Source organism: Pongo pygmaeus, chromosome 18 (assembly GCF_028885625.2).
Source record: "Pongo pygmaeus isolate AG05252 chromosome 18, NHGRI_mPonPyg2-v2.0_pri, whole genome shotgun sequence".
In the NCBI taxonomy this organism is placed as follows: Eukaryota; Metazoa; Chordata; class Mammalia; order Primates; family Hominidae; genus Pongo; species Pongo pygmaeus.
Window position 1 is genome coordinate 53940649 of NC_072391.2, and position 24936 is coordinate 53965584.

The 24936-nt window shown below is 42.0% G+C and overlaps 1 protein-coding gene across 5 annotated transcripts in view; it reads left to right on the forward strand.

Annotated features, from left to right (window-relative positions):
* The window catches only part of NUP93 (nucleoporin 93), a 118855-nt gene that overhangs the window by 72614 nt on the left and 21305 nt on the right, over positions 1-24936 (forward strand). For all 5 annotated transcript variants that reach the window (XM_054453032.2, XM_063655170.1, XM_063655171.1 and 2 more), the window contains 4 exons: positions 728-790; positions 7724-7852; positions 19977-20051; positions 22813-22902. In XM_054453032.2, the coding sequence (XP_054309007.1) occupies positions 728-790; positions 7724-7852; positions 19977-20051; positions 22813-22902 (357 nt within the window). The remainder of the gene's footprint in view (positions 1-727; positions 791-7723; positions 7853-19976; positions 20052-22812; positions 22903-24936) is intronic.

The following is a 24936-nucleotide window of genomic DNA, read 5'->3' on the forward strand; positions in this document are numbered from 1 at the left end:
TTAGGGAGTTTGGGCGACCTGGCTAAAGTCCTGCTACTAGTAGTAAATGGAGGCACTAGGATTTGAAACTGTCAAATTTCAAAGCCTATCCTTTTGGCCATTGTGTTACAGGCATTTAACCTGTTTATATTAAACTAGACTTGTAGGCTGTCTTTTCACCTCACCTATATTAAATGAGCAGTGGACATCATCAGACCTGAAACAGAGAGTGCACATGGCAAAACGCTGGAAGAAATGTGTAAAAAAAGGATTTTTAGAATTTTCCAGATATTGGCCAACAAGTGAAAAGCACACAGACAAGTGGGCAATGATGATGTCATCAGTGTTAGGAAGAAATTAATTTAAACCAACAGAGAAATATAGACTAAGGAACAGTTAGAGGAACTGTGACTAGCTTCATCACCAAGGCTGTATCTGCAATATGAGCCATTTAGGAATTTTGAAGGACAGTCTTGACTTTCCACTTTTTACATGTTTATGGGATATAGAACCCCACACTGTTGTTTCATGGGGACTTTACTTTCTAACAATCATCATGTGCTCCCAGAATGGAAGAAACTAAGAAACATCTGTAAAAGTCATCTATGTTGATGTTTTCAAGTTGGGAGAGTTTTGTGAGGTGTAGGTAGCATAGTAGATATCATTATGGTTACTGTTTGTCCTGCAGTATACTTTTGATTTTTTGAAAGTTAATTTTAAGTTGTGTTAATTTTTCCCCCATTTATAGGGCTTCCTGAAGAATGAGAAGGACAATGCCCTGCTGTCTGCCATTGAAGAGTCCCGGAAGAGGGTAAGAAAATTAACCAAAATGTAGATGTATACAGATGAGGGCAAGAGGGCTGGGCGTGGTGGCTCACACCTGTAATCCTAACACTTTGGGAGGCTGATGCAGGAAGTTTGCTTGAGCCCAGGAATTCAAGATCAGCCTAGGCAACATAGTGAGACCCCATCTTTACAAAAAATGCAAAAAATTAGCTAAGCATGGTGGCACACGTCTGTGGTCCCAGCTACTCCAGTGGTTGTGGGAGGATTGCTTGAACCTGGGAGGTAGAGGCTGCAGTGAGCCGAGTCATGCCACTGCACTCCATCCTGGGGGACAGAATGAGAAGCGAGATCCTGTCTCAAAAAAAAAAAAGCAGATGAGGGGTAGCAGTATATACTAGGGGAGTGTAGGATCTGGAAGCTGGAATCTGTCCCATGCCCAGTTCTCTCCTACAGAGAGAGTTCTACAGGAACCATTTTTTGAGGAGAATACCATGCTTTATAACTCTGTATGTATTTAGTGACTAAAATGCATCTGAGACACTGGACTGGACAATTAACTATTAAATTAATCTTAAAATGGAAAGACCAGAAAATTAGTGGTTTCATTGTTATTGTATAAATGGTATTTTGGTTTCTACTGAATCAGCAGTTCAGAAAAGCAGCTGTGATCGCTGACAATTTCCTTCAACTTAGTTTCCTTTTATTACACAGTATGAGTGGACCACCTTTTATATTAACAATTTCTCCAAGCTCAAAAAAAAATAAAAAAAGCACACACACATAAAACTAGCTCCATGCTTGAAAAGATGGTAAATAAATCTGCCAAAGAGCAGCCATTATATGTGCAACAATATTCTGCAACAAGCAGTCCTGCAAGATTCTCAAAGATTGTTTACTAACATGTGAGTTATCTCCATTTATTTCTGACAAGGATCCAAATATCAAAACCTTTCCATAACATCCCATTATAGTGAAAGAGATTTTTGGGCCATTGGGGCCTTTTGGTGAGGGAAAAGAAAGGCTAGTTGTCCTGTGGAATTGGTTCTAGAAGTGCAGCTTTCCCCAGGAAGGAGGCTGGCAGGGTACCTTCCATCAGCTAGCAGTGGCCCTCTCTGCAAAGGGAGTAGGCTTAAAGTGACACCTCTGTTTTTCTGTTTACTTATTTAGTTCTTATATCCAGTGAAATTTATTTATTATGTAGTTCAAAAATAATAAAGTGAAAAAAATGCTGCTTCTCAGTGTGCTTTATTAAAATATTCTGTGAAGGTGAACATGTCTCAGTAGTACTGAGGTGAAATAGGGCAGCAGGGAGACTTGCCAGCTCCAGTTTATAAGGAAATGTTCCAAAGTCATTATTTAAATGACTGATATGTTTAGTTATCAAAATAAAATTCCCATCATGCACAGTGGCTCACGCCTGTAATCCCAGCAATTTGGGAGGACAAGGCAGGTGGACCATTTGAGGTCAGGAGTTCGAGACCAGCCCAGCCAACATGGCAAAACCCTGTTTCTACTAAAAATACAAAAATTAGCCAGTTGTGGTGGTGCACATCTATAGTCCCAGCTACTCAAGAGGCTGAGGCAGGAGAACCGCTTGAACCTGGGAGGCAGAGGTTGCAGTGAGCTGAGATTGTGCCACTGCACTCCAGCCAGGGTGACAGAGTGAGACTCTGTCTCAAAAAAATAAATAAAATCCCCAAAATTTCATTAATTATATTGTTGGCAATAGTACTTAGTCACAGATACAGAGAAATTCACTTGATTCAGATCTGAAAATATTTTTAAAAGGGTTTTTTTTGGTTCACACATTAATTGAGTTACTCACCAACGTTGATTCTTCTGCTGTAAAGGACCAGTGAAATTAAATTAGGATTGTTGAATGCTACCAAGCTTTATTAATCCATTTACCCCGCAGAATGTGTTTCTGGAATTGGCAGTCTCTGAACATTGTGCCATACTGAGACTAAATGTGCAGCCAGCCAAAACATTTAGGTGACATACCACAGTGCAAAATGTGTGCATATGTGTTTGTGAGGGAGGCATTCCAGTGTTGGGAGCCAGCCTAGGGGGAGACCTTTGACCTGTCTGGACACCAGGAAACTGCCACTGAGCAAGAATCATTTTCACACAAAAAGTGAGCAACTTTCTGGTATTTTTGTGACTATTTCATGTTTGAATAACTTGCCAGTGTCCTGCTGAAATGCCAAGAAAACAAGCTACAAAACCACAAGTGTGTCCTGTCTTTCGCCATTTGGTACATCCCAGCAAAAACAGAACAACATTATCAGAACATATGCAGTGTTTCTAAAAGCCAGCAACAGTGCAGTAATAAATGGGTGTGAAGTCAAAGCATATTGCCCTCTTCCCTTTATGAAAATGGGGTTCAAATGCTCCCCACCTGCTCTTAATTCAGCTGTCCAATTCTTTCCATGCTTTTTTTCTTAACTGTGTTCAAAGAGAAATATTTTCCACACATAATAACTTGAAAGATTCAGATTTAATTTATAATAGTTTCTCCACTGTTTTGTCATTTTCTGTGGTTTGTTTTGCCTTCCTTTTAATTTTTAGATCTCTCCACACCCTTCCAGTTTATCGTTTTTCTTTTCTCTTGAGTTTCTTCTTATCACTGCTTCCCACCTCACCTTAGACTCTTATTGCCCTCCTCTTCTCTTAGTTATTAGTTGAGCAGTTCTGTTGATTCCCTCTCATTAGTTCCTCTAGTTAGCATTCTTCCTTGCACTTTAGTTCAATGGTTCAGATGTGGATATAAACAGAATAGATTGGAATGGGACAGATGGGTGGCTGATCATCCCTGATTAGCCCACAGATTGAATGTTCCATTACCTCTAATGTAATTAAGATAAGCTGGAGGTGATGCAATTAAGGGAAGAGAATTTTGATATTGGATCATTTATTTATTTTTTGAGACGGGGTCTTGCTCTGTCACCCAGGCTGGAGTGCAATGGTGTGATCTCGGCTCACTGCAACCTCCATCTCCAGGGTTCAAATGATTCTCCTGCCTCAGCCATCCGAGTAGCTGGGATTACAGGCGTCTGCCACCATGCCCAGCTAATTTTTGTATTTTTAGTAGAGATGGGGTTTCACCATGTTGGCCAGGCTGGTCTTGAACTGCTGACCTCAAGCAATTTGCCCGCCTGGGCCATTTATTTTTATTTGAAGCTCCTTATCACACTAATGGTAAATAGAACTACAGCACTGTTCATTCAGGTTGTGAGGGTGTTTCTAAATGAGTAGCCTGGCGTACTTTCAGATATATCTGAGGATTTGAACCCGGAAAGCTGATAGTTTTCAAAGTACTTTCAAAGTGCTAAGCAGGAGTTCTTGGCACACAGGCAGGCAGCCCAATTAACAGGGAATGGTTAATTCCCACTGTCGTCATTCTGACCCTTACCTGATGCTGAAAGTCTCTCTCCACTTTCAGCAGTCTCTGTGGGTGGTGTATTGTCTGTTTTCTTTAATTGCCTTTGCTACTCTGCCACTCGTAGCCAGAGGTCTTGTCCTTAAGAAAAAAAGACTTGCTACACTTTGTGGTGTGCTCACTTCGTGTTGCAGCTCGGTAGGCTGTATAGCGTATCAACCTCCCCCTGCCTCCTTACTTCTACCCTACCTGATCCTTATGCCACCTGGCCCTCCATTTTACCTTGCTGGGAGAGGCTAGAGGCTGAGGAGGCAGTTGGTTTGACCACTATGTAGGGAAGTTTTAGACAAAATTGTGGCTCACACTTGTCCATTCTTTCTGGACAACTTCTAAGAAAATTATCTCTTCCCCCCCCACCCCACCTTTGTGTTCCATCATACTTCTCTTGATTTAAAATGCATAGCTTTCATGTTTAAGTTTATGGATGTGAGCAAGAAGCAAAGGTTTTTCTCTGGGTATTTTTCAGCTCTGGCTAACTGACTGGAATGGTCCATTCTGCCTGACTGTCAGTGAAAAGAAAAAAACCAGTTGGAAGACTGTTTTTAAAATTTGTAATTATCATTTCTCCTGTGTCTGCAGAATATGTATTAGAAAAGGGTCCAGCAACGCACCAACCTTCTTCCTAATCACGTGTCTGTGTGTGTATGTCTGATGTCCTTTTTTCACATTTTAATAAATATTGGTCTGAAACGAAACATCCCAATTGTAGGAAGAGTATATGTATGTGATTTTTCTAACAGTTCCCCAAAGCTCATGCATATCAATATTATCAGTATAAATTATCTGTGTTGCCAGTAATAAAGCAGGCATTGCTAATACTCATTCCCTTATTGCTGCCTAATTAGATGCCAATCTGATTGTAAATGAAATGGCTTTTCAAAAAGGCTTAAGCTGATAGGAAACCTGGTCTGCCAATTGGAGAATAATAGGCTGAGAATGGTCATAATTCAATATATCTATGTTGTTTTAATTCTCAGATTTTTTTTTTGTCATCTTCCTTCTTCCCTTTCCCGCCCCCTCCCCAGACTTCCTTTCTTTTTTCTTTTCCTTCTGAATGCCTTTATTTTGGCAGCTACCTGCAACTACCAGTAGACAGTGGCTTTTCAGTAACTTTGAGTAGCCTAGTAGGCAGTTTAATCCCAGAAGTCTCTTTTTCTTTTACTGATTTGCTTCCTCCTATAAAAGTATTAGTGTTTCTTTAAAAAATCAAATCACTGGGGCCTAGTGCAGTGGTTCACGCCTGTCATCCCAGCACTTTGGGAGGCCAAGGCGATCGGATCACTTGAGGTCAGGAGTTCGAGACCAGCCTGGCCAACATGGTGAAACCCTGTCTCTACTAAAAGTCTTAACATAAAAGTTAGCCAGGTGTGGTGGTGCATGCTTGTAATCCCAGCTACTTGGGAGGCTGAGGTGGGAAGATGGCATGAACTCAGGAGGTGGAGTTTGCAGTGAGCTGAGATCGTTCTGCTGCACTCCAGCCTGGGCAACAGAAAAATAATAATAATAATAATAAAACACTGGGAGAAACTTGTTTTTTCTTATCTTAGATGTTTATTATATCGTAAGATACTATTGATTTTATAATCCATCATTATTTTATATGCTACAAAGAAAAAATACTGCTATGACATACGATCTAATTTCAGAGCTTTTATAAAGATGTTTATATTAATAAGCACATGGAAAGATGCTCAACATCACAAATCATTAGGGGAACATAAATCAAAACCACAGTGAGATACCACTTTATACCCATTAGGATGGTTACAAGGAAAAAACAGGGAAAAAAAATATATATATATATGGTTTTTATGTTTTTGTTTTCTGTGACAGTCTTGCCCAGGCTGGAGTGCAGTGGTGCAATCACAGCTCACTGCAACCTCTATTCTCATGTCGCAGCCTCCCAAGTAGCTGGGATTACAGGCACACACCACCACACCCAGTCGATTTTTGTATTTTTAGTAGTAATAGGGTTTTGCCATGTTGACCAGGGTAGTCTTGAACTCCTGACCTCAAGTGATCTGCTTGCTTCGGCCTCCCAAAGTGCTGGGATTACAGGGATGAGCCACCACTTGTGACCAGAAAACAACATATTAAGTGTTGGTGAGGATGTAGAGAAATTGAAACCCTTGTGCACTGCAGGTAGGAATGTGAAATGGTACAGCCTCTGTGGAAATAGTATGTCGGTTCCTCACAAAATTAAAAATAAAATTACCATGCAGTTCCACTTCTGAGTATATACCCAGAAGAATTGAAAGCAGGGATATTTGTACACCCACGTTTATAGCATTATTCACAAAAGCCAAGAAGTGGAAGCAACCCAGGTGTCCATCAGTGAATGAATGGATAAAGAAAATGTGGTATATTCATACAATGGAATATTTTTCAGCTTTAAAAAGAAAGGAAATTCTGACACTTGCTACAACTCTTAAGGACATTATGCTGATTGTCTCTGGCTTATTTCACTCACAAAAAGACAAATACTGTATGATTCCATTTATGTGAGGTACCTAGAGTAGTCAAATTCACAGAAACAGAAAGTAGAGTGGTGGTTGCCAGGAGCTAAGGGATGGTGGTGATGATTGCACAATAATGAGAATGTACTTAATACCACTGAACTATACACTTAAAAATGGTTTATGTGGGCTGGGCACGGTGGCTCACACCTGTAATCCCAGCACTTTGGGAGGCTGAGGTGGGCAGATCACCTGAGGTCAGGAGTTCAAGACCAGCCTGGCCAACATGGTGAAACCCCGTCTCTAGTAAAAATATAAAAATTAGCTAGGCATGGTGGTGGGCGCCTGTAATCCCAGCTACTCGGGAGGCTGAGACAGGAAAATCACTTGAACCGTGGAGGTGGAGGTTGCAGTGAGCCGAGATCGTGCCACTGCACTCCAGCCTGGGTGACAGAGTGAAACTCTGTCTCAAAAAAAAAAAAAAAAGTTTATATTTTACCAAAGTTTTATTAAAATGTCTGAAAATCAGTGAAATACGGTATGTTGCAAACAGTTGTCAGTAAGTTTATTTATTTTTTTTTTGGAGACAAGGTCTTGCTCTGTTGCCCAGGTTGGAGTGCAGTTTGTTTTGTTTTGGGACAGGGTTTTGCTCTGTCACCCAGGAGGGAGTGCAATGTTGCGATCACAACTCACTGCAGCCTCGACTTCCTGGGCTCAAGTGATCCTCCCACCTCAGCCTCCCAAGTAGCTGGGACTACAGGTGCACGCCACTGTGCCCAGCTAATTTTTTGTAGAGAGGGTTTTGCCATGTTGCCTAAGTTGTTCTCAAACACCTGGGCTCAAGCAGTCTGCCTGCCTTGGCTCCCCAAAATGCTGGGATTACAGGTGTAAACCACCACGCTCAGCCAGTAAATTCTTTAAAGATAATTTTTAAAGTAGATTGCTTTTTCTCTACCTATGGAGAAGTGGTTCGTCTGGAGGGCTTTAGGTTGCTGTTGGGTCTTAAACCATGTGTTTTTTGTTTTTTTCCTGAGGGTCATTGTTCTCTGTTCCTTTCTGACAGACCTTTGGCATGGCTGAGGAGTACCATCGAGAGTCAATGTTGGTCGAGTGGGAGCAAGTGAAACAGCGAATTCTGCACACACTGCTGGCGTCAGGAGAAGACGCCCTTGACTTTACTCAAGAAAGCGAGGTAGCTTGAATGCAAAAGATAAACTACTCTTAATAAAAACATGAAGTCAAAGAATGCTTGTCTACTTGACTAGTATTTTTGGCACAGTGGATCACTGTCTTCCCCTTGAAACACTTTCTTCACTTAGCTTTTAGGATGCCACATTTGCCTGGACTTCCTCCAACATGTCTGCCTGCTTCTTCTCAGTCTCCTTTGCTGAGCTTTCCTCAAATTCCCTGACCTCTATAGGTTTGAGTGTCCCAGGGCTCAGTCCTTGACCTCTTCAGTTTCTCTCTCAATCGCTGTCCTGTGATTTCATCTGGGCTTGGGGCTTTAAATACCTATCATCTATATGTCAAAGAGTTTCAGATTTACACCTGCAGCCTTGAGCCTTAGTGTTAATTTATCTAGTTAATTTATCTAGCCAGTGTTAATTTATCTAGTTGCCTTCTTGGCTCTGCTTGTATGTCTCATTGCCCTCACAGGCTAAATATGTCCAGAATTGAGTCATGATAGCAACTCCTTCCCTATCCCCCTTCTCTTCTCACAGAGTTCCCTATCTTTATAAATGGCAATTCCAGTTTTTCACTTGCTCAGATCAGACACCTCAGCCTCACTTTTGTCCTCTCCATCTTGCCCACCTCACACCCAGTCTCTTTCACATGTTGACAAATCCAGTTAACCCTACCTTAAAATATACCCAGAATCCAACCACTTCTCACTGCCTCCACTTTTAACACTCTGGTACAAATCACTGTCATCTCTTGCTTGGATTATTGAACTGGGCCTCCTGACTGGTTGTTGTTATTGCCATGTAACAGATTACTCCAAACCTTGTTTGTTGAAAACAAGTGTGTAGCTTCTTACTTGGTATTTCTGGCTCAGGGTCTCTAGGCACAATCAGGGTATTGGCCGAGGCTGCACTCATTTCAAGGCTAGATGCAAAGAGCATCTACTCACAAGGTCATTCATATGGCTGTTGGCAAGCCTTAGGTCCTCTCTGGCTCTTGGCTGCAGACATTATTTTCTTTTCAAGTGGGCCTCTATATTGTGCTGCTCACAGCATGATAGCTTGCTTCCCCTAGAACAAGAGGGAATGGGTCCAAGGGAGAGCTAAAGAGCCCCCGGGACAGAAACTATCATCTTTCTATAACTTAAAAGTAGTATCCCACCTCTGTTGGTTAGCAGTAAGTCACTAAATCCAGCCTACACTCCAGGGGAGAGGATTATACAAGGGCTTGACTACCAGGAGGTGGGAGTTATTGGGGCCATCTTAGAGGCTGCTGACCACTCTGGTCTTTCTGCTTTTGCTGTTGCACACTGCTACAGTCTCTTCTCAACACAGCAGCAAGAACACAACTATTAAAGGACAGGTTAGATTGTGTCACTTCTCTGCTCAGAACCCTTCAGTGACTCTCATCTCACATGGAATGAAAACCAAAGTCTTCACTTTGACATGTGGGTCCTTACATGACATGGTCTTGTTGCCTCTCCAAGCTCATCTTGTGCTGCTTTCCCCATTGCTCTTGCTGCACCAGCCGAACAGGCTTCTTACAGGTTCCTTCAGCAAACCTGGTAGCCCTGCTTCTACCTCGAGTCCTCTGTGCTTCCTGTTGCTTCTGCCAGGAATGCTCTTCCCCCAGAGGACTGCATGGCAGTCTCTCTCACTTCCTTCAGATATTTACCCATTGCCATCTCAGACCTTCCAAGGCCCTGAAATCCAAACCAACCCCTTCTTATTCAACACTTTGCATATCCCCTTCTCTTCCTGCATTTTTCTTTTTGGCATATCCTTCTATGTGCCATAGTATAAGTTTTATGTCTTTATATTGTCTCTTTCTCCCATTAGAATGTAAACTTATTGAAGATAAGGATCTTTGTTTTGTTTATTCCTTTATCTCCAGTGCCTGGAATACTGTAGATGCTCAGGAAATATTTGTTGAGTGAATCATTTGGCTGTAGCTAACTTCATACTAACTGAACTATTAGGGATATATTGAAACAGTGTATTATAGAATGGTTATGTTAAGTAGCCCTTTTCTTAATTACCAGTGTTAATTGACTGACATTAGTGCTAAGTTGAAATTTTTTCCCTCTTTTTAAAATTTAATTTAAAAATATAGGCAGTGTGGCCCGGGCGCGGTGGTTCACGCCTGTAATCTCAGCATTTTGGGAGGCCAAGGAGGGCGGATCACAAGGTCAGGAAATCGAGACCATCCTGGCCAACATGGTGAAACCTGGTCTCTACTAAAAATAACAACAATTAGCTGGGCCTGGTGGCGTGTGCCTGTAATCCCAGCTACTCCGGAGGCTGAGGCAGGAGAATCACTTGAACCAGGGGAGTTGGAGGTTGCAGTGAGCTGAGATCCCGCCACTGCACTCCAGCCTGGCAACAAAGCGTGACTCCGTCTCAAAAAAATATATATATATAAATACATATATATATGCAGTGTGGTTGTATGATTCAAATATTAAAGCACCCTGTCCCCAAATACCCTATTCTCTTCTCCCTTTGTCTTCCCCGTAGGTAATCACTATTAGTACTTTCTTGTGTAAATTCGCAAAGTGTCTTTATACAAGTATATGAGACTGTATGTTCTTATCCCCATTCCTTCTTACAGAAACGTTAGCTTACTGCATGCTCTGTTCTGCATTTTTTCTTTTTTCCCTTCATGTATCCCAGAGGTCTTTCCTGAGAGGGATTTTGAGGCTACATCCAGGAGCAGCAAAAAAGAGTGTCTCCCTTTATCTATGATTTTTGCCTTTGTGCCAGAGGGAGCCAGGGCTTGCCACACATTTACCACCTGGTGTTGAGGGAGGGCAGCCCTGGGCTTTTTCCTAGCTTTTCCAAATCAGCAGTAACTAGTTCTGACGCTTTGTCCAAGTTATTTAATTAACCCTGCAGACCTTCAGGGTCTTTACTGATTGAAGTGAGATTATTGAGGAAGATTAGTGATAATGTAAAGCACCTGACCCATAATAGCCATTCCCTATTGTCTTTTAAAAAGCAGTTTCATGTAATTTAGAGGTGAAGATTTAAAATTACGTTACAAAAATTAGGTGCTAGATGTTTTCAGGTAATATCATCAGTGCTTCCTGATAAGTCTTTTTTTCCCCAGAAGTTGTTTCATGAGTAGCTAAGATTCTTTTTGCACATCGAGATAAGAAAACTGAGGCTCAGAGAGACACATAATATGTTCGTGAGACCCAGGACGGTTGGCCTGTGGACTCTTACTCTACTGAAGTCTAGGTCAAGGATAGGTGCATTGGCAAAGGGTAACTACACATCTGGTATCTATTCCTGGTTTGTTCCTGATTTAAACACCAGGGTTTTTGGTTTTGTTTTATTAAACTAGCCCCCAAATAAATAGATGCCAAAGTCATTGTGTTGGGAAATTGCTCATTAAGGACCCTGTCCCTTATTTCTTAGACTTAAAGATTTCAGACTGAAATCAGAGTCTTTGGGAACGAAAAACAAATGTATAATATCATTGGTCAGCCTAATGTTTCTTTCTCAATTCTTTGTGAATCTGAGCAAATAATTAGAACAGCTCATGGTTTTATAAACTTCACTTTTTAAAATGGTGTTAATAGGTTGTGTTCTGTATTGGGATTTGGATGTAATTATAAATTGATAATAGGATGTTCTTTCTTGATTGCTCTTCTCTTAAAAATAGAATAGTCTGTTTAGTAGACTCTTCTTACTTGACCTCAAGTCCCCGTGGAAGGGAGTTATCTATGCTTTTGCTATTCTCTATTGTGACACCTGGCAGAGTAGTTTGTAAATGTTGGCAAGTGATGCATACAGGTCTTTCTTCAGATTATCCAGGGAATTGCCTTTTTCTGGAATCTTACAGATTTTGTTGTTTGTTGTTTGAACTTTTTTCCTTATGTATAACGTATAGATGGAAAAGTGCAGAGACGTAAGTATGCAACTCAGGCTGAGTGCAGTGGCGTACGCCTGTAATCCCAGCATTTCGGGAGGCTGAGGCAGGAGGATCACCTGAATCCAGGAGTTTGAGACCAGCCTGGGCAACATAGTGGGACCCCGTCTCTACAAAAAGAATTTTTTTAATTAGCTGGACATGGTTACACGCTCCTGTAGTCCGGGCTACTCAAGAGCCTCAGGTGGGAGGATCGCTTGTGCCCAGAAGGTTGGGGCTGCAGTGAGCTGTGATTGCACCACTGTACCCCAGCCTGTACACCCAGCCTGGGCAACACAGTGAGACTCTGTCTCAAAAAATTAAAAAATTTTTAAACAGTGTACAACTCAATGAATCATCACAAATGGAACACACCCAGATGAGGAAACAGAACATTACCAGAAATCCTCTTTGTGGTCCTTTCTGGTCACCACCCACTATCAACAAGGGAAACCACTATCTTAACATCCAATATCGTAAATTAATTTTGCCTGTTTTTGAACTTTATGTAAATGGAGTCATACAGTATCTACAGTTGTTTCTAGCTGCTTTTATGTAACCTTTTGTATATTATTGTATGTACTTTTAAGCCATTCATTCTCATGGCTAAACAGTATAACTGCAATTTGTTTATCCATTCTAGTATTGGTGAACCTTTTAGTTTCCAGTTCTTTTATAAATAGTACTATTGTGAGCATTTTTGTGTGTTTTGGTGAGCACATATTTGCATCTCTGTTGGGTACACCTAAGAGGGGAATTGCTGAGCCAGAGGGTATGCATATGTTCAGCATTAGTAGATACTGCCAAACTGTTTTCCAAAATGGTCGTATTGGAGTACCCTCCCACCAGCAGTATGTGAGAATTCCATTTGTTCCATATCCTTGCCACACTTGATGTTTTCTGTCTTTTTAAGTTTAACCATTCCAGTGTGTATGTGGAACCTTGTGTTTTTGTAGGCCTTTTCCGTATAATTTCCTTCAAAATAATGAAAAGGTGATACTTCACATGGACGGACACCTTGTCCACCCTCTTTATAGGAGACTACACAATGTAAAAGGCATAAGACAGATTTTGGTATTCAGCAGGCTTTGGGTCCCCAAGCCTGGGCTTCCTCATTATGAAATATTTTGTTTTTGTTTTTTTTTGAAACAGAGTCTCACTGTGTCACCCAGGCTGGAGTGGAATGGCGTGATTCTCGTGCCTCGGCCTCCCGAATAGCTGGGATTACAGGCATGTGCCACCATGCCTGGTTAATTTTTGTATTTTTAGTAGAGACAGGGTTTCACCATGTTGGCCATGCTGGTCTCGAACTCCTGACCTCAAGTGATCTGCCCCCCTCTGTTTCCCAAAGTGCTGGGATTACAGGTGTGAGCCACTGCGTCTGGCCATGAAATGTCTTTCTTAAAAAACTGTTGTTGTAAGGAATGTAGAATATGTAAAGTGGCCAGCCCAGTGCCTAGCATAGTGTACACAGTCAGCATATTCTAGCATTCTTTGTGCAATTGTTGGTATTTGGTAAGATACACATTTTTACTTTAATCATTTTAATATGGATCCATCCCTTTTTAAGTGTTTTCCTTGATTTATAAAGTATTGTTAGGAATCAAAAAAATCTTTGCATATAAATAGAGGAGATAATTAAAGGAGTATGACGATATCTAAAACATTCTTTTCTGGGCACCTTATTGTCAGGAATAAGGTCGTTGGAATAGAGTCATTGGTTAAGAAGACAGCTTCACATAATTTTGAGCTGACCTTAACACTTGAAGGAAAATGTCCAAATTTTGGTAATTTAATATAAAGAGAGGCTCAAAGCTTTTTTTTGTTTGTTTGTTGTTGTTTAGCAAAAAGTAGACTAGGATATAGTGGTTTCTGAAACATGTTTTTCCCCCACACCTTCCAATAACAGGAGTTTCCCCCAGTTCCTTCTAAAGGAGACATTGGTGATATCTGTTCCTAGCAAGTTGGTTTTTTTTTCTTTTTTTTGAGACAGTCTCGCTCTATCGCCCAGGCTGGAGTGCAGTGGCGCGATCTTGGCTCACTGCAAGCTCCGCCTCCCGGGTTCATGCCATTCTCCTGCCTCAGCCTCCTGAATAGCTGGGACTACAGGCACCCGCAACTACACCTGGCTAATTTTTTGTATTTTCAGTAGAGACGGGGTTTCACTGTGTTAGCCAGGATGATCTGGATCTCCTAACCTCGTGATCTGCCCGCCTTGGCCTCCCAAAGTGCTGGGATTACAGGCGTGAGCCACTGTGTCCGGCCCCCCTAGCAAGTTTTAATAAAGGAAATGATGCTTCAGTAGCGTAGAGTCAATTTGGGAAATTAATTTCCTTAGGATATCACTGGAAGAAAAAAGTATACTTTTTAGAGGAAAGTAGGAATTGAAAGATTGTTACTAACTCTTTAAGTTGTGGTGTGAATAAAAATGATGTGCTTTGAAACAAAAATGAGACCCCTGGCTACAAATCCTCACATCCCAGTTTTTGCATCTGCTCAGCATGCGGAAGAACTTCCCTGTTGAGGCTTGCATGACAGCATGCAGGATTTGAGCAGTTTGGGGAATCCATGATGTACCTTAGCCAACTTTTAAAACAACATTTAAAGATAAATTTAACCTGAGTGTAGTCTAGTGGCTGCTTTGTGGTATTAGACATAGTCAATGAGCAATCCCTTAATGTATTGTCTGGAACATGACTCAGCAAGAAATCTCACTAGAGAAGCTAAACTGTAGCTTAATAAGTGTAGATAATGATGGTAACATTCCACACTATGATATGTGAACAGTGTATGTTGAACATAGTCTCTAATTTTGATAACTCTTAATACTATATTCCATCACATCTCAACATCTCTCAAATCAGAATATGTCTTAAATTCAGCAGTATATCATTAACAGCATTTTAAAATTTCTTATTGATACATAACAGTGTTTTACAATAGGTGGACTATTAGATGAAATGAAATATAGTAGAATATGAACTAACAGTTTGAAAACTGCAGACCATAGGATTCTGAGCTGTATTTTGTGGCTCCCTGGCAGTTTCCTTGGGGATGGACCCAGTTCACCTGTTAGGGGTTTGAGTAGGAGTTCAGGTATAGAAAGTGCTCTGCTGCTCTTTCAAAAAGATTTTTTAAAAACCTCAACTCAACAGGCCCTTGTCTGATCTTGTGCGCTTTTCTGACAGTAAAGGAATGTAGACCCACTCTGCTGCTCTTCCCCATCCTGCACCCAAACACAACCTGTCAGTGGTGCACACACTTCCAGTTTTTCCCAGGGCCTTACATGCACGTCTGTGTATCTTATCGATTTATTATCTCAAATAGTATCATTTTATATATTAGTTCCTATAATTTTGCATTATGTTTTTTGTTTTACATATTTTGCAACTTCTCCTAGGTTAGTACACATAGATGTCTGTCGTTTTTTAGTAGTTCTAATAGTGTTCCGGCCTATGTGTGGCCCAAGTATTCCTCTCATTTTGTCCATGGTCACACAATCATTAGTAGGGTTAATAAGGTCACACAGTTATTACCTGGGTTGCATTTAGGACCCTAGTCCTCTCTGGTCCCTGGTTGGTGTTTTTTTTCCTAGTAGTACTGGACTTTTGCCTACAGATTTTAAAGCTAACTATTGTAAATTAATCACCATGTTTCCATTTTGCTTACATAAAGCCAAAACATTCCACTTAGAAATTAAATTCTTTTCCGTCTGCAGTATCATCATATTTTCTTACTACCCTATATTCGTTTTGCTAGGAGTGCTAGTTGCATTCCTTTTTTTTCTTTTTCTCCCCCACCTTTGAGACAGGGTCTCTGTCACCCAGATTGGAATGCGGTGGCGCAATCTCAGCTCACTGCTACTTCCGCTTCCCGGGCTCAAGTGATCCTCTCACTTCAGCCTCCCAAGTATTATAGCTGGGACTACAGGCGCGTTCCGCCACACCTAGCTAATGTTTGTTTTTGTTTTTTGTAGAGACAGGGTTTTGCCATGTCACCCAGGCTGTTCTTGAACTCCTGGACTCAAGTGATCCACCTGCCTCAGCCTCCCAAATTGCTAAGATTATAGGCATGAGCCACCACGCCTTGCCTGCATTTCGTTTTTTTCTAACTAGAATGTGCTTTCCTTGGGAAAAGAGTTTTATGCATCCCTGGATACACTTTGTACAATAGTAGGTGCTTAATACAAGTTTGCGGTTCCCTCCTGCCACTTTCGGTCCCCATCCTGTCCTGGAATGGCTGTCTTGGGAACACCATCTACTCTGACGAGACTGTTCTCAGTTTGTGTTCCCAGAGGCTGCTGTTTTTCCACATATCTGTCTCCAGACTCCTGGGTGAGCTGCTTGTTTTCTTCTAAAAGAAGAAACCCTGTTGTCTTCCCTGCTCTTTTGGTCTCTGGCTCCCTGCTCCTGTCATCTTGTCCTGTCGTCCTTGCTATGGCCCCACCAAGCCCCACTGCAGAGAACCCCAGAGATTGGTGGCTTTCCCAGCCCTCAGGCAGTCCCTGGCTGTGGAATTCCAGCTAAATATTTGCCGGTTCCTCTGTTCAGGAATGTGCACGTACACATCCTCTTGTGGATAATTGACTTTATGTGTGGTGAAATAACGGCTTGGTCAAGGGCAACTGAAGGATAGGTACCTTTGAAAACAAGAGCATTAGGCAAAATTAATTTAAATGGAAATTTGAAGGCTGATACCCAGCTACTTTTTAAATGGATAATTTTAAAAATTAGGTTTTTAGCACTGGAAAATATTTCTCAAGGCTGCTCATGTATATTTAGCTACAACAACTGTGTCCTTGCAAAAATGCTTTAGTGCTGTTCTCCTTTTCATTTCCTTGTTTATTCTCCTTGACTAGGTTACTGGAATTAACAGGCTTAGTGCTGTGTCCTGTAAAAAGACTGTGGAATCTCCAGCTTTTGGATAGCTCTGTTTCAGAAAGGTGGCTGTCTTAGAGAACAGTCCTTAATACAGTGTTAATAGGAAGACTCAGAATGAGTCCAGAAGTATAAAATGCCCTGGCCGGGGGGCTTGGGGGGGCTTCCATCAAACAAGGAATGTGTATTCATTGCAGAAAAATGAAATGAGACTTTCAGCCTGCACAAAGTAAAATACTTTAGGTCATATTTCTGAGGTGTCCATATCTGTCTGTTGTTGTTGAGCATAGGATTTGCTCCTGTGTTCGTTGTGGTGGTTTCTTTTTGTTTATAAAGTGATAACAGCTAGCGTTTATTGACCATATGTTGGACACTGTGTTGAGGTCTTCCACCTATTCCTCACAACAGTGCTGTGAGGTAGGGATTCATACTATTTTTCTCCCCATTTAATCTTCATCCCAATCCTATGTGGTGGATACCATTACCACCCCCACTTTACAGCTAAGGAAACTGAGGCTTAAAGGCAGCAGTATGCTCCAGGTCACATTGTTATAAGTAGTGGATCCAGGATTTCCAGCTACTCCTGCTGCTGCTACTACTACTACTACCACTACTACTACTACTACTACTACTACTACTCCTCTCTACTGTTCTGTGATGACTGTTTTTGGAGAGTTGCCCTAGGCTGCCCTGGCAGGCAGGATAGAGCAGTAGCAAAGAGTACAGAGTGTGGTGCCAGACTGTGGATTCAAGCCATAGCTCCACTGCTTCCTACTGAAGTGAACTTGGGCAAATTGCTTCACCTCTGTGTGTGCCTTTGTGTCTTCACCTGTAAGATGGATAAATAAATAAAAGTACCTACTTCATAGGGTTGTGGAGTTAATAACATGGAAATTCAAACAGTGCTTGGCACATAGTAAGTGCTCATTAATAGCTATTGTTATTATTGTAACCCAGTGGTTTTTTAAATTAAATCTGTGTTTCAGGTAGGAATGCTTTCGGCTGTGAGTAGTGGAAACCTTGAGCTTTAGTAGCTTGAATAGGGGTGTATATTTCTCACCTACCAAGATGTCTGCAGGTGTGGAGAGTGTTGATGTTAATCCAGTTGTTCTGCAGTGCCGTCAGGGACCCAACATCTTTCTGTCCTGGTGCACTACCCTCTCTAGCACATCCATCTACTTTAGGTTCACAAGATGGCTGCAGGAGCTGTAGACATTATATTTGCATTCAAGGCAGAAAGAAGGGGAGAGAGCTGAAAAGCCATGACAGGCCCCCTGCCTCAGCCCTCCAATCAGTAAAAGCAGAATCTGTCCCCAAGTATACTAGCAGGCTTGTGTTTTCATCTCATTGGCTAGAACTAGGGTGTGCCATTCCTTGCTGTAGTAGAGTCTGGAAAAGGGTATATTCAGTGGTGTATAGGGATCAGCACATGAGGACCTGTTGTTAAATTTTCAAGGAATTTGCAGTCTAGTTGATATTACCTTGAATAGCTTGAAATCTGCCATGGTGGGGAATTTAAACCACAGACACCAGCAATGCTACCCATCATCCCTTTTCCCAAGAGCTGGCTGTTAAAAAAACATTTACCAGCACACTATTGGGTACATTTATTAGGTTGGTGCAAAAGTGATTGCCGTTGAAAGTAATGGCAAAACCCACAATCACTTTTGCACACCAACCTAATAACTCTAAATTCCAGCTTGAAAGGTGGCAGAGTGTAAAGATGTGAGAAGTAGGAATTGGGAATGGTCATTGTGCCAGCCAGCAGCATCTACCCAGATCAGTGAACTGTTTAAGCTCTTTTAATACCAGTGATAGCTGGAAATCAGAGCTGAGGGGACCTCTCAAGGTCACCTAGGATAGCCCCTTCATTTGACTAATGGGAATCTGAGGAGGTGCTTTGCTCCAGAACCCAAAGCCAGGGAGTGAAGTGGCCCTCCTGGAACCCAGGCATCCTTGACAGTCCAGTGTTCATTCTCCAGAACCAGGGGCTTAACTGCCTTTCTGATAACTCCCCTCCCCTCTCTCCCCCACTCCTGGTGCATGCCCACTGTACTCTTCCTTTTACCAGCTTCATAGTGCTGGGAAGCTTGGCTGTTATCTTCTCCATTGGTTTCACAGAAAGCTTAGTTTAAACTGATTTATTTTAGATTTTAGTGTATGGAACATTCAGCTTTTTTTTTTAATAAATGAGATAAGCTTAAAGAATTTGATCTCTGCTATGCTACAGTACAAACTAGTCAGTGGGAACTTAAGAATTTACCTAATTTTGATCTGTATTTCTTTACAGAAGAAATAAGCTTAGCTAAAGATGAATATTCTTTCTTAAAAAAGACTAAAACTTTTTTCATACACAGTCATGCACTGCATATGTGATGGTGGCTGGCTTCATAAGATTATACCATATTTTTATGTGCCTTTTCTATATTTAGTTATGTTTAAATATATACACACTTACCATTGTGTTACAGTTGCCTACAGTATCCAGTATAGTAATATGTTGTACAGGTATGTAGCCTAGGAGCAATAGGCTATGCATACAACGTAGGTGTGGAGTAGGCTAAACCATCTAGTGTGTGTAAGTATACTTTATGAAGTCCACACAATGACGAAATCTCCTAATGATGCATTTCTCAGAACCTATCCTCATTGTTAAGTAATATATGACTGTATTTTTATTGCACTCTCCTCTTCAGATTGTAAGCTCTTTGGGGACAGGCTTCGCAGGCTGGCTTGTTTTTGTTCTTATGGAGATGGATATACACACAGCTGTGCATGTGGCAGGCACTTAGCAAATATTTACTGAATGAATGTCCAACTTGCCCTGGTCTCACATCTTCAGATAACAGAAAAGTAATCAGCAGCTGTTGTCTTAGTGTGGAGTCTAGTGTGGAAATGTCTGAATCAGGTGTTTGACTCTATAAACTGCTTTCCCTCAACTGCCTGATATGATTGATGAAAAAGAGGCCCACTGATAAAAATAAGGGCCTCACTAGTGTGAAGACATGGGAAGGGAAGATGAGGTAGAGAGGGGGCTTGAGATTGAAACAGAATGTTGGAAAGATGTACATTTCCAGAAACAGTCATTGAGGTATCGATAGGGTTTATGCAGCCCCTCACTCTTATTTAGTTAATCCAGTCTCATGCCTGCTCTCTTCTCATGTGTTCACAGTAAAAGTTGCATGTTATTGAAATCCCTAAAATCATCACTTTGAGGAATTCATAACTAGGAAACAGACTTTTCGCAGCTCTGTTAAAGACAAGAATATGTTTATGATGTGATTTTATTTCTTCACATGACTGAATACTGTCCCTAACTGATTCTGAATGTGTATTTATCCACAGCCAAGCTACATCAGTGATGTGGGACCCCCTGGTCGAAGCTCTCTGGATAACATCGAGATGGCCTATGCGCGGCAAGTAAGTGTGATTTCAAGGGGGATTAAGCCAGGAAAATCCTTTGTGAACCTCTAGGGAGTAAAAGGAAACAAAAACTTGTAAAAGTCAAACCCTGAAAGCAAGTTGTATTTTTTCATTTAGAGAACTAGTTAATATTTTACCATAGGCCACTGGAGAATTCTATCAAATAGGGTAATAGAATTACTCACATTTGATTTGAGGAAATTGAAGTCTGTCCTTTACACTGACCACAGCATCTCAGTATGCATTTTTGGCAATAATCCCATGTACAGTAAAGCTTCAGGTAACCGCTGCTTAGCAAATGGAGTTCCGTATTAACTGAATTACCTGGTAGGCTGATGGTATTAACAAATCCTTTTTTCACTCTTTGTTGAGAGAAATTTTCTAAATGCTTTTTTGTCTTGATAAGCATAGTGTATTCACTACTTAATACCACTGTTGTCCTAGAAAAGGTCATAATATTTTAGGGGTCATCCTTCTGGTTGTAGATGAAGACTGTCCAATAGTATGGGTATGGATTGAGATGCTTTGTGGTAAGCACAGGAATTCTGTTGGACTGAAACCACCCTGAGGACCATACATAGCTGGAATTGACTTTTTAAATAAAGCAGTGCCAGCTGACTTTGTGCTTTATTGTAATTTGCTGCTTTCTCCCACAAAGTACAAAGAAGGAAAAATATCCTGTTTCTTGAATTGAGGGCAGTGGGCCTCCATCCCCTTAAGATTATCCTCTACCAGCAGTGCTCCAGGAATATCTGCTCAGCCATTACCACCTCCCAGATTCTTTGAGGGGGACCCAAGGGTCCCACTTGTGGCCCTCAACATTACCCACCTCATCCTCCTCCAGCCTGGAGTAGGGTGGTTGGAGGCAAAAACAGGGCAGCTATGGAGGTGAGCAGGGGGCAGTGAGAAACTGTTAGACCCTGTGCTCTTTAACCAAGGGGTCTCTCTTCAGCTGCCAGTTATTTAGTCAGTGGCATTCCACATGAATTGAATTACCTGGTTAGCTGATGGTATTATCAGAAGTCCCTCTTTTACCCTTTGTTGAGAGAAATTTTCTAAATGTCTTTTTAAAAGTCTCTCTTCTTTGGGGTGCCATTGCCATGTCAAACTCCAGGCAGCTGAAGCCCCCAGCTTCATCACCTTCCTACACATGAGATCCCCTCCTTCCAACCCCCTCATGTTTTGCCACTGGCCTTCATTTATTTCCTCCTGCTCCAATTTTATACCTCTCTCTTTTTACTCCCCCGTGCATCTGCATCCTTTACCCTTCACCTTCATTATATGGCTGACTCCTCTATTGCCACGGAGAGAAGCTTGATGAAATATAGGCTTCTGAGAAGAGAGACTGTGTGTCTTCTACACCTGCAAAGACTAAAGATGTCATTAAACTAACATTTCATAGCACATACAACACCGTAATATTGTGTCTGTTGACACGGCTGTCCTCTCCACTGAAGAGTGAAGCATTATATCCCATGTTGAACAGTACCTTGCAAAGGAAGGCCCATAAGAAATGCTCATTGAGTGAATAAGTACTACGTCATGGTTTAAAACCATTTTATTGATTGGTTGGTTGATTGATTGAGACGGAGTCTTGCTCTTTCACCCAGGCTGGAGTGCAGTGGTGCGATCTCAGCTCACTGAAGCCTCCGCCTCTGCCTCCCAGATTCAAGTGATTCTCCTGCCTCAGCCTCCCAAGTAGCTGGGATTATAGGCATGCACCACCACACCTGGCTAATTTTTGTATTTTTAGTACAGATCAGGGTTTCACCATGTTGGCTAGGCTGGTCTCGAACTTCTGACCTCAGGTCATCCACCCGCCTCGGCCTCCCAAAGTGCTGGGATTAAAGGCTTGAGCCACTGTGCCCAGCGAAACCATGTAATCTTTATAACAGCCCTGGAAGATGAATGATACTGATGTTCCCCATTTAACGTAGAGGGAAACTACAGTTCAACAAGGTCATGATTTGTCTAACATCACTACTATGGGAGAGCAAAGACTTCATATACAAAGTAGAATCTTCCACAGGAAGATTTAGAACTTAACTAGTTAAGATTTAGGACTAGTTAAGCCCTAAATCTTAACTAATGAAGTCCTGTTTCACTTCCCTACCAGGACTTAACTAGTTCTAAATCTAGAAGAGTGAATTTACGATTTCTACTGTCATCATTTTAGCTCCTTGAAAATAAAATCTAAAGTAAGAGTGGCTTTCCCATACCTTAAATATCACATAGTTCATTTTCCTTAAGAAAATTTTACCTGAAGAACGGAGATTCTTTCCAGGAGAAATGGATATTCCACATGTGCCACACCTGCTATTCTAACACTTGTGGAGGGAGGCAGTGCCCAACATTCCCCACTCCATCCATGAACCCTATACCAGGGCCATTCAGTCCTTTTGAAAAAATTGAGTCCTTTGCCTTGGTTATTAGGAAGCAGCAGCCAGGGCCCTTCCATTCCCCTGTCTTCCCCTGGGTGCTTCCTCACTAGGACAGAGAGGCACAGATCTGCCTGTGGTTCTTCTCCCCCTGGACCCCGCTGCTCCCATTCCTCAGGTGTTTGGAGGGTGGGGTGGCAGTTAGCTTTGGTGTGTTACCCACAACCCCAGCGCAACTGGGGAGCTGGCCAGTGTGGATGGCTCAGCCACTCCGAGGAAGGAAAGGTTGGCCGAAGCTTCTGCCAGCCGTTGCCTGCTTCAGGTTTACAAAGAAGAGAAAATAGATACTGTGCCATTTACTTTGCTTTTTATCATTTCAGATTTATATCTATAATGAGAAAATTGTAAATGGACACCTGCAGCCTAACCTGGTGGACCTTTGTGCTTCCGTCGCAGAGCTGGATGATAAGGTAGCACCTAGAGCTAACTCAAGTAGAAACTGGGGTCCAGTGTTCTAATGGGGCTAGCAACTTGCCGATTTGGTTGAAATGTGCTGCGGAGACACCCCGTTCTGTGGAATGAAATGTTAACGGTTCTTCAGTTTTATTTTAAATAACTTTGGGTGGTTTTCTTGATGATGAATTTTTTTAAATGCATCTTCAAAAGGCCCTGCCAGTATCAATTGATAGTCACAAGAGTTCTCTTCAAGCCGTATTTGCTTTGAAGTCCCATCAGGCTTTTACTCCCCACTCACCAGTTTCCCTCCTTACACAATCTAGTAGGCTCCTTAATGAGAGCTGAATTGTCAAGGTGATGGCTTTTCACACCTGTGTGCCCTGGAGCTTGACTCGGTGGGGCCTTTGTGAGCATTCTTTATATACCACTGGTTCTGTTCCTCTGACACACACATATACTGCCTTTCTTTATTCTCCTCCCTCATCCCTTATTCCTGGCCAGTTTTCTCCCATAAGGGGCAAAAAAAATTAAAAAAAAAAAAAAAAAAGTGGATGGATGACTACTTGGTAGGTGGCTAGGAGGAAGGAAGAAAGGAGGGAAGGCTATTATGGAAGCAAGCACCCATACACAGATTTTTTTTTGTCTTTTTAAAAATTGCTCAGCCCGGTGTGGTGGCTCACATCTGTAACCCTAGCACGTTTTGAGGCTGAGGTGGGTGGATGGCTTGCACCCAGGAGTTCAAGACCAGCTTGGGCAACATGGCAAGACCTCCTCTCTACAAAAAATAGAAAAATTAACCAGGTATGGTGGCATGCACCTGTAGTCCCAGCTACTCGAGAGGCTGAGGTGGGAGTATTACCTGAGTCCAGGGGGGCCAAGGCTGCAGTGAGCCATGATCATGCCAGTGTACTCCAGCCTGGGTGACAAAGAGTGAGGCCCTGTCTCAAAAAAAAAAAAGTATCTAACTTTTTTTTTTCTTTCTTTCTTTTTTTTTTTTTAAGATGGAGTTTCGCTGTTGTTGCCCAGGCTGGAGTGCAATGGTGAGATCTGGGCTCACTGCAACCTCCACCTCCTGGGTTCAAGCGATTCTCCTACCTCAGCCTCCCGAGTCGCTGGGACTACAGGCACCCGCCACCATGCCTGGCTAATTTTTTTGTATTTTTAGTAGAGACGGGGTTTTACCATGTTGGCCAGGATGGTCTCGAGCTTAATTTTTTAAAATACTAAAATATAAGACAATGTAAACAGATCTAAAGAAGAAAGTCAGGTTTCACCAATCATTCCACCACCTAGGAAGAGTCACATTTGTCTGGACATTCTAAAGTTTTAATTTTTGAGAGAGACCATGAAAACAGCCTTTTCTCTTTTGCTTTGGAGCAAGTATAAACCTGCTTTTTCTCCAATCAGTGCTATCCTGCAAGGACTCATACATTTAAAGTATTGCCAAGGGTTCAGGGAACACGTTGTTTTTAAGGAGCGATTTACAGGCAGAAGGATTCTGGGGAGAGGGAGTCCCAGCTGTGTGGTGGTAACACAGAGGAAAGAACGCCCGCTCCTTTCCTGGGAGGCGTCTTTTGAAGGGAGTGAGTAGGAAGGAAAATGGGAGGCTGTGACGCTCACCAAGTAAGGTAAGAGCGGTGGCCCCTGGAGTGTCTCTGGGAGGACAAAAACCTGTATTATTAGGTTAAACTCTTATTTTAAGCCTTTAGAAACTCAGATAACCTTGTAAGGACTGAAATGCAGCTCTTTGAGTTTAAACTTCTAGAACTTTGGATGACTATAAATGGATTCCTTCTCTCTAAAGGGATAACCCGCTGAGATTCAGTGTTCTCGCGACTTGTGTGTGGTTTTAATTATGTACGTGGTTATGTCAGACCTGGAATAGTAATTCATCTGAAAACCAACTCAGGGCAGGGGTAGGGGTGCTCATCGGTGGATGGAACTCTGAAGTCTGGCCAGCAGAGACACATCTTCTGCACTGAGCTTAAGCCTAGCCGTCACAGACAGATGACATGAACCTCATCCCCCACCACATTCTGCCCACCTTG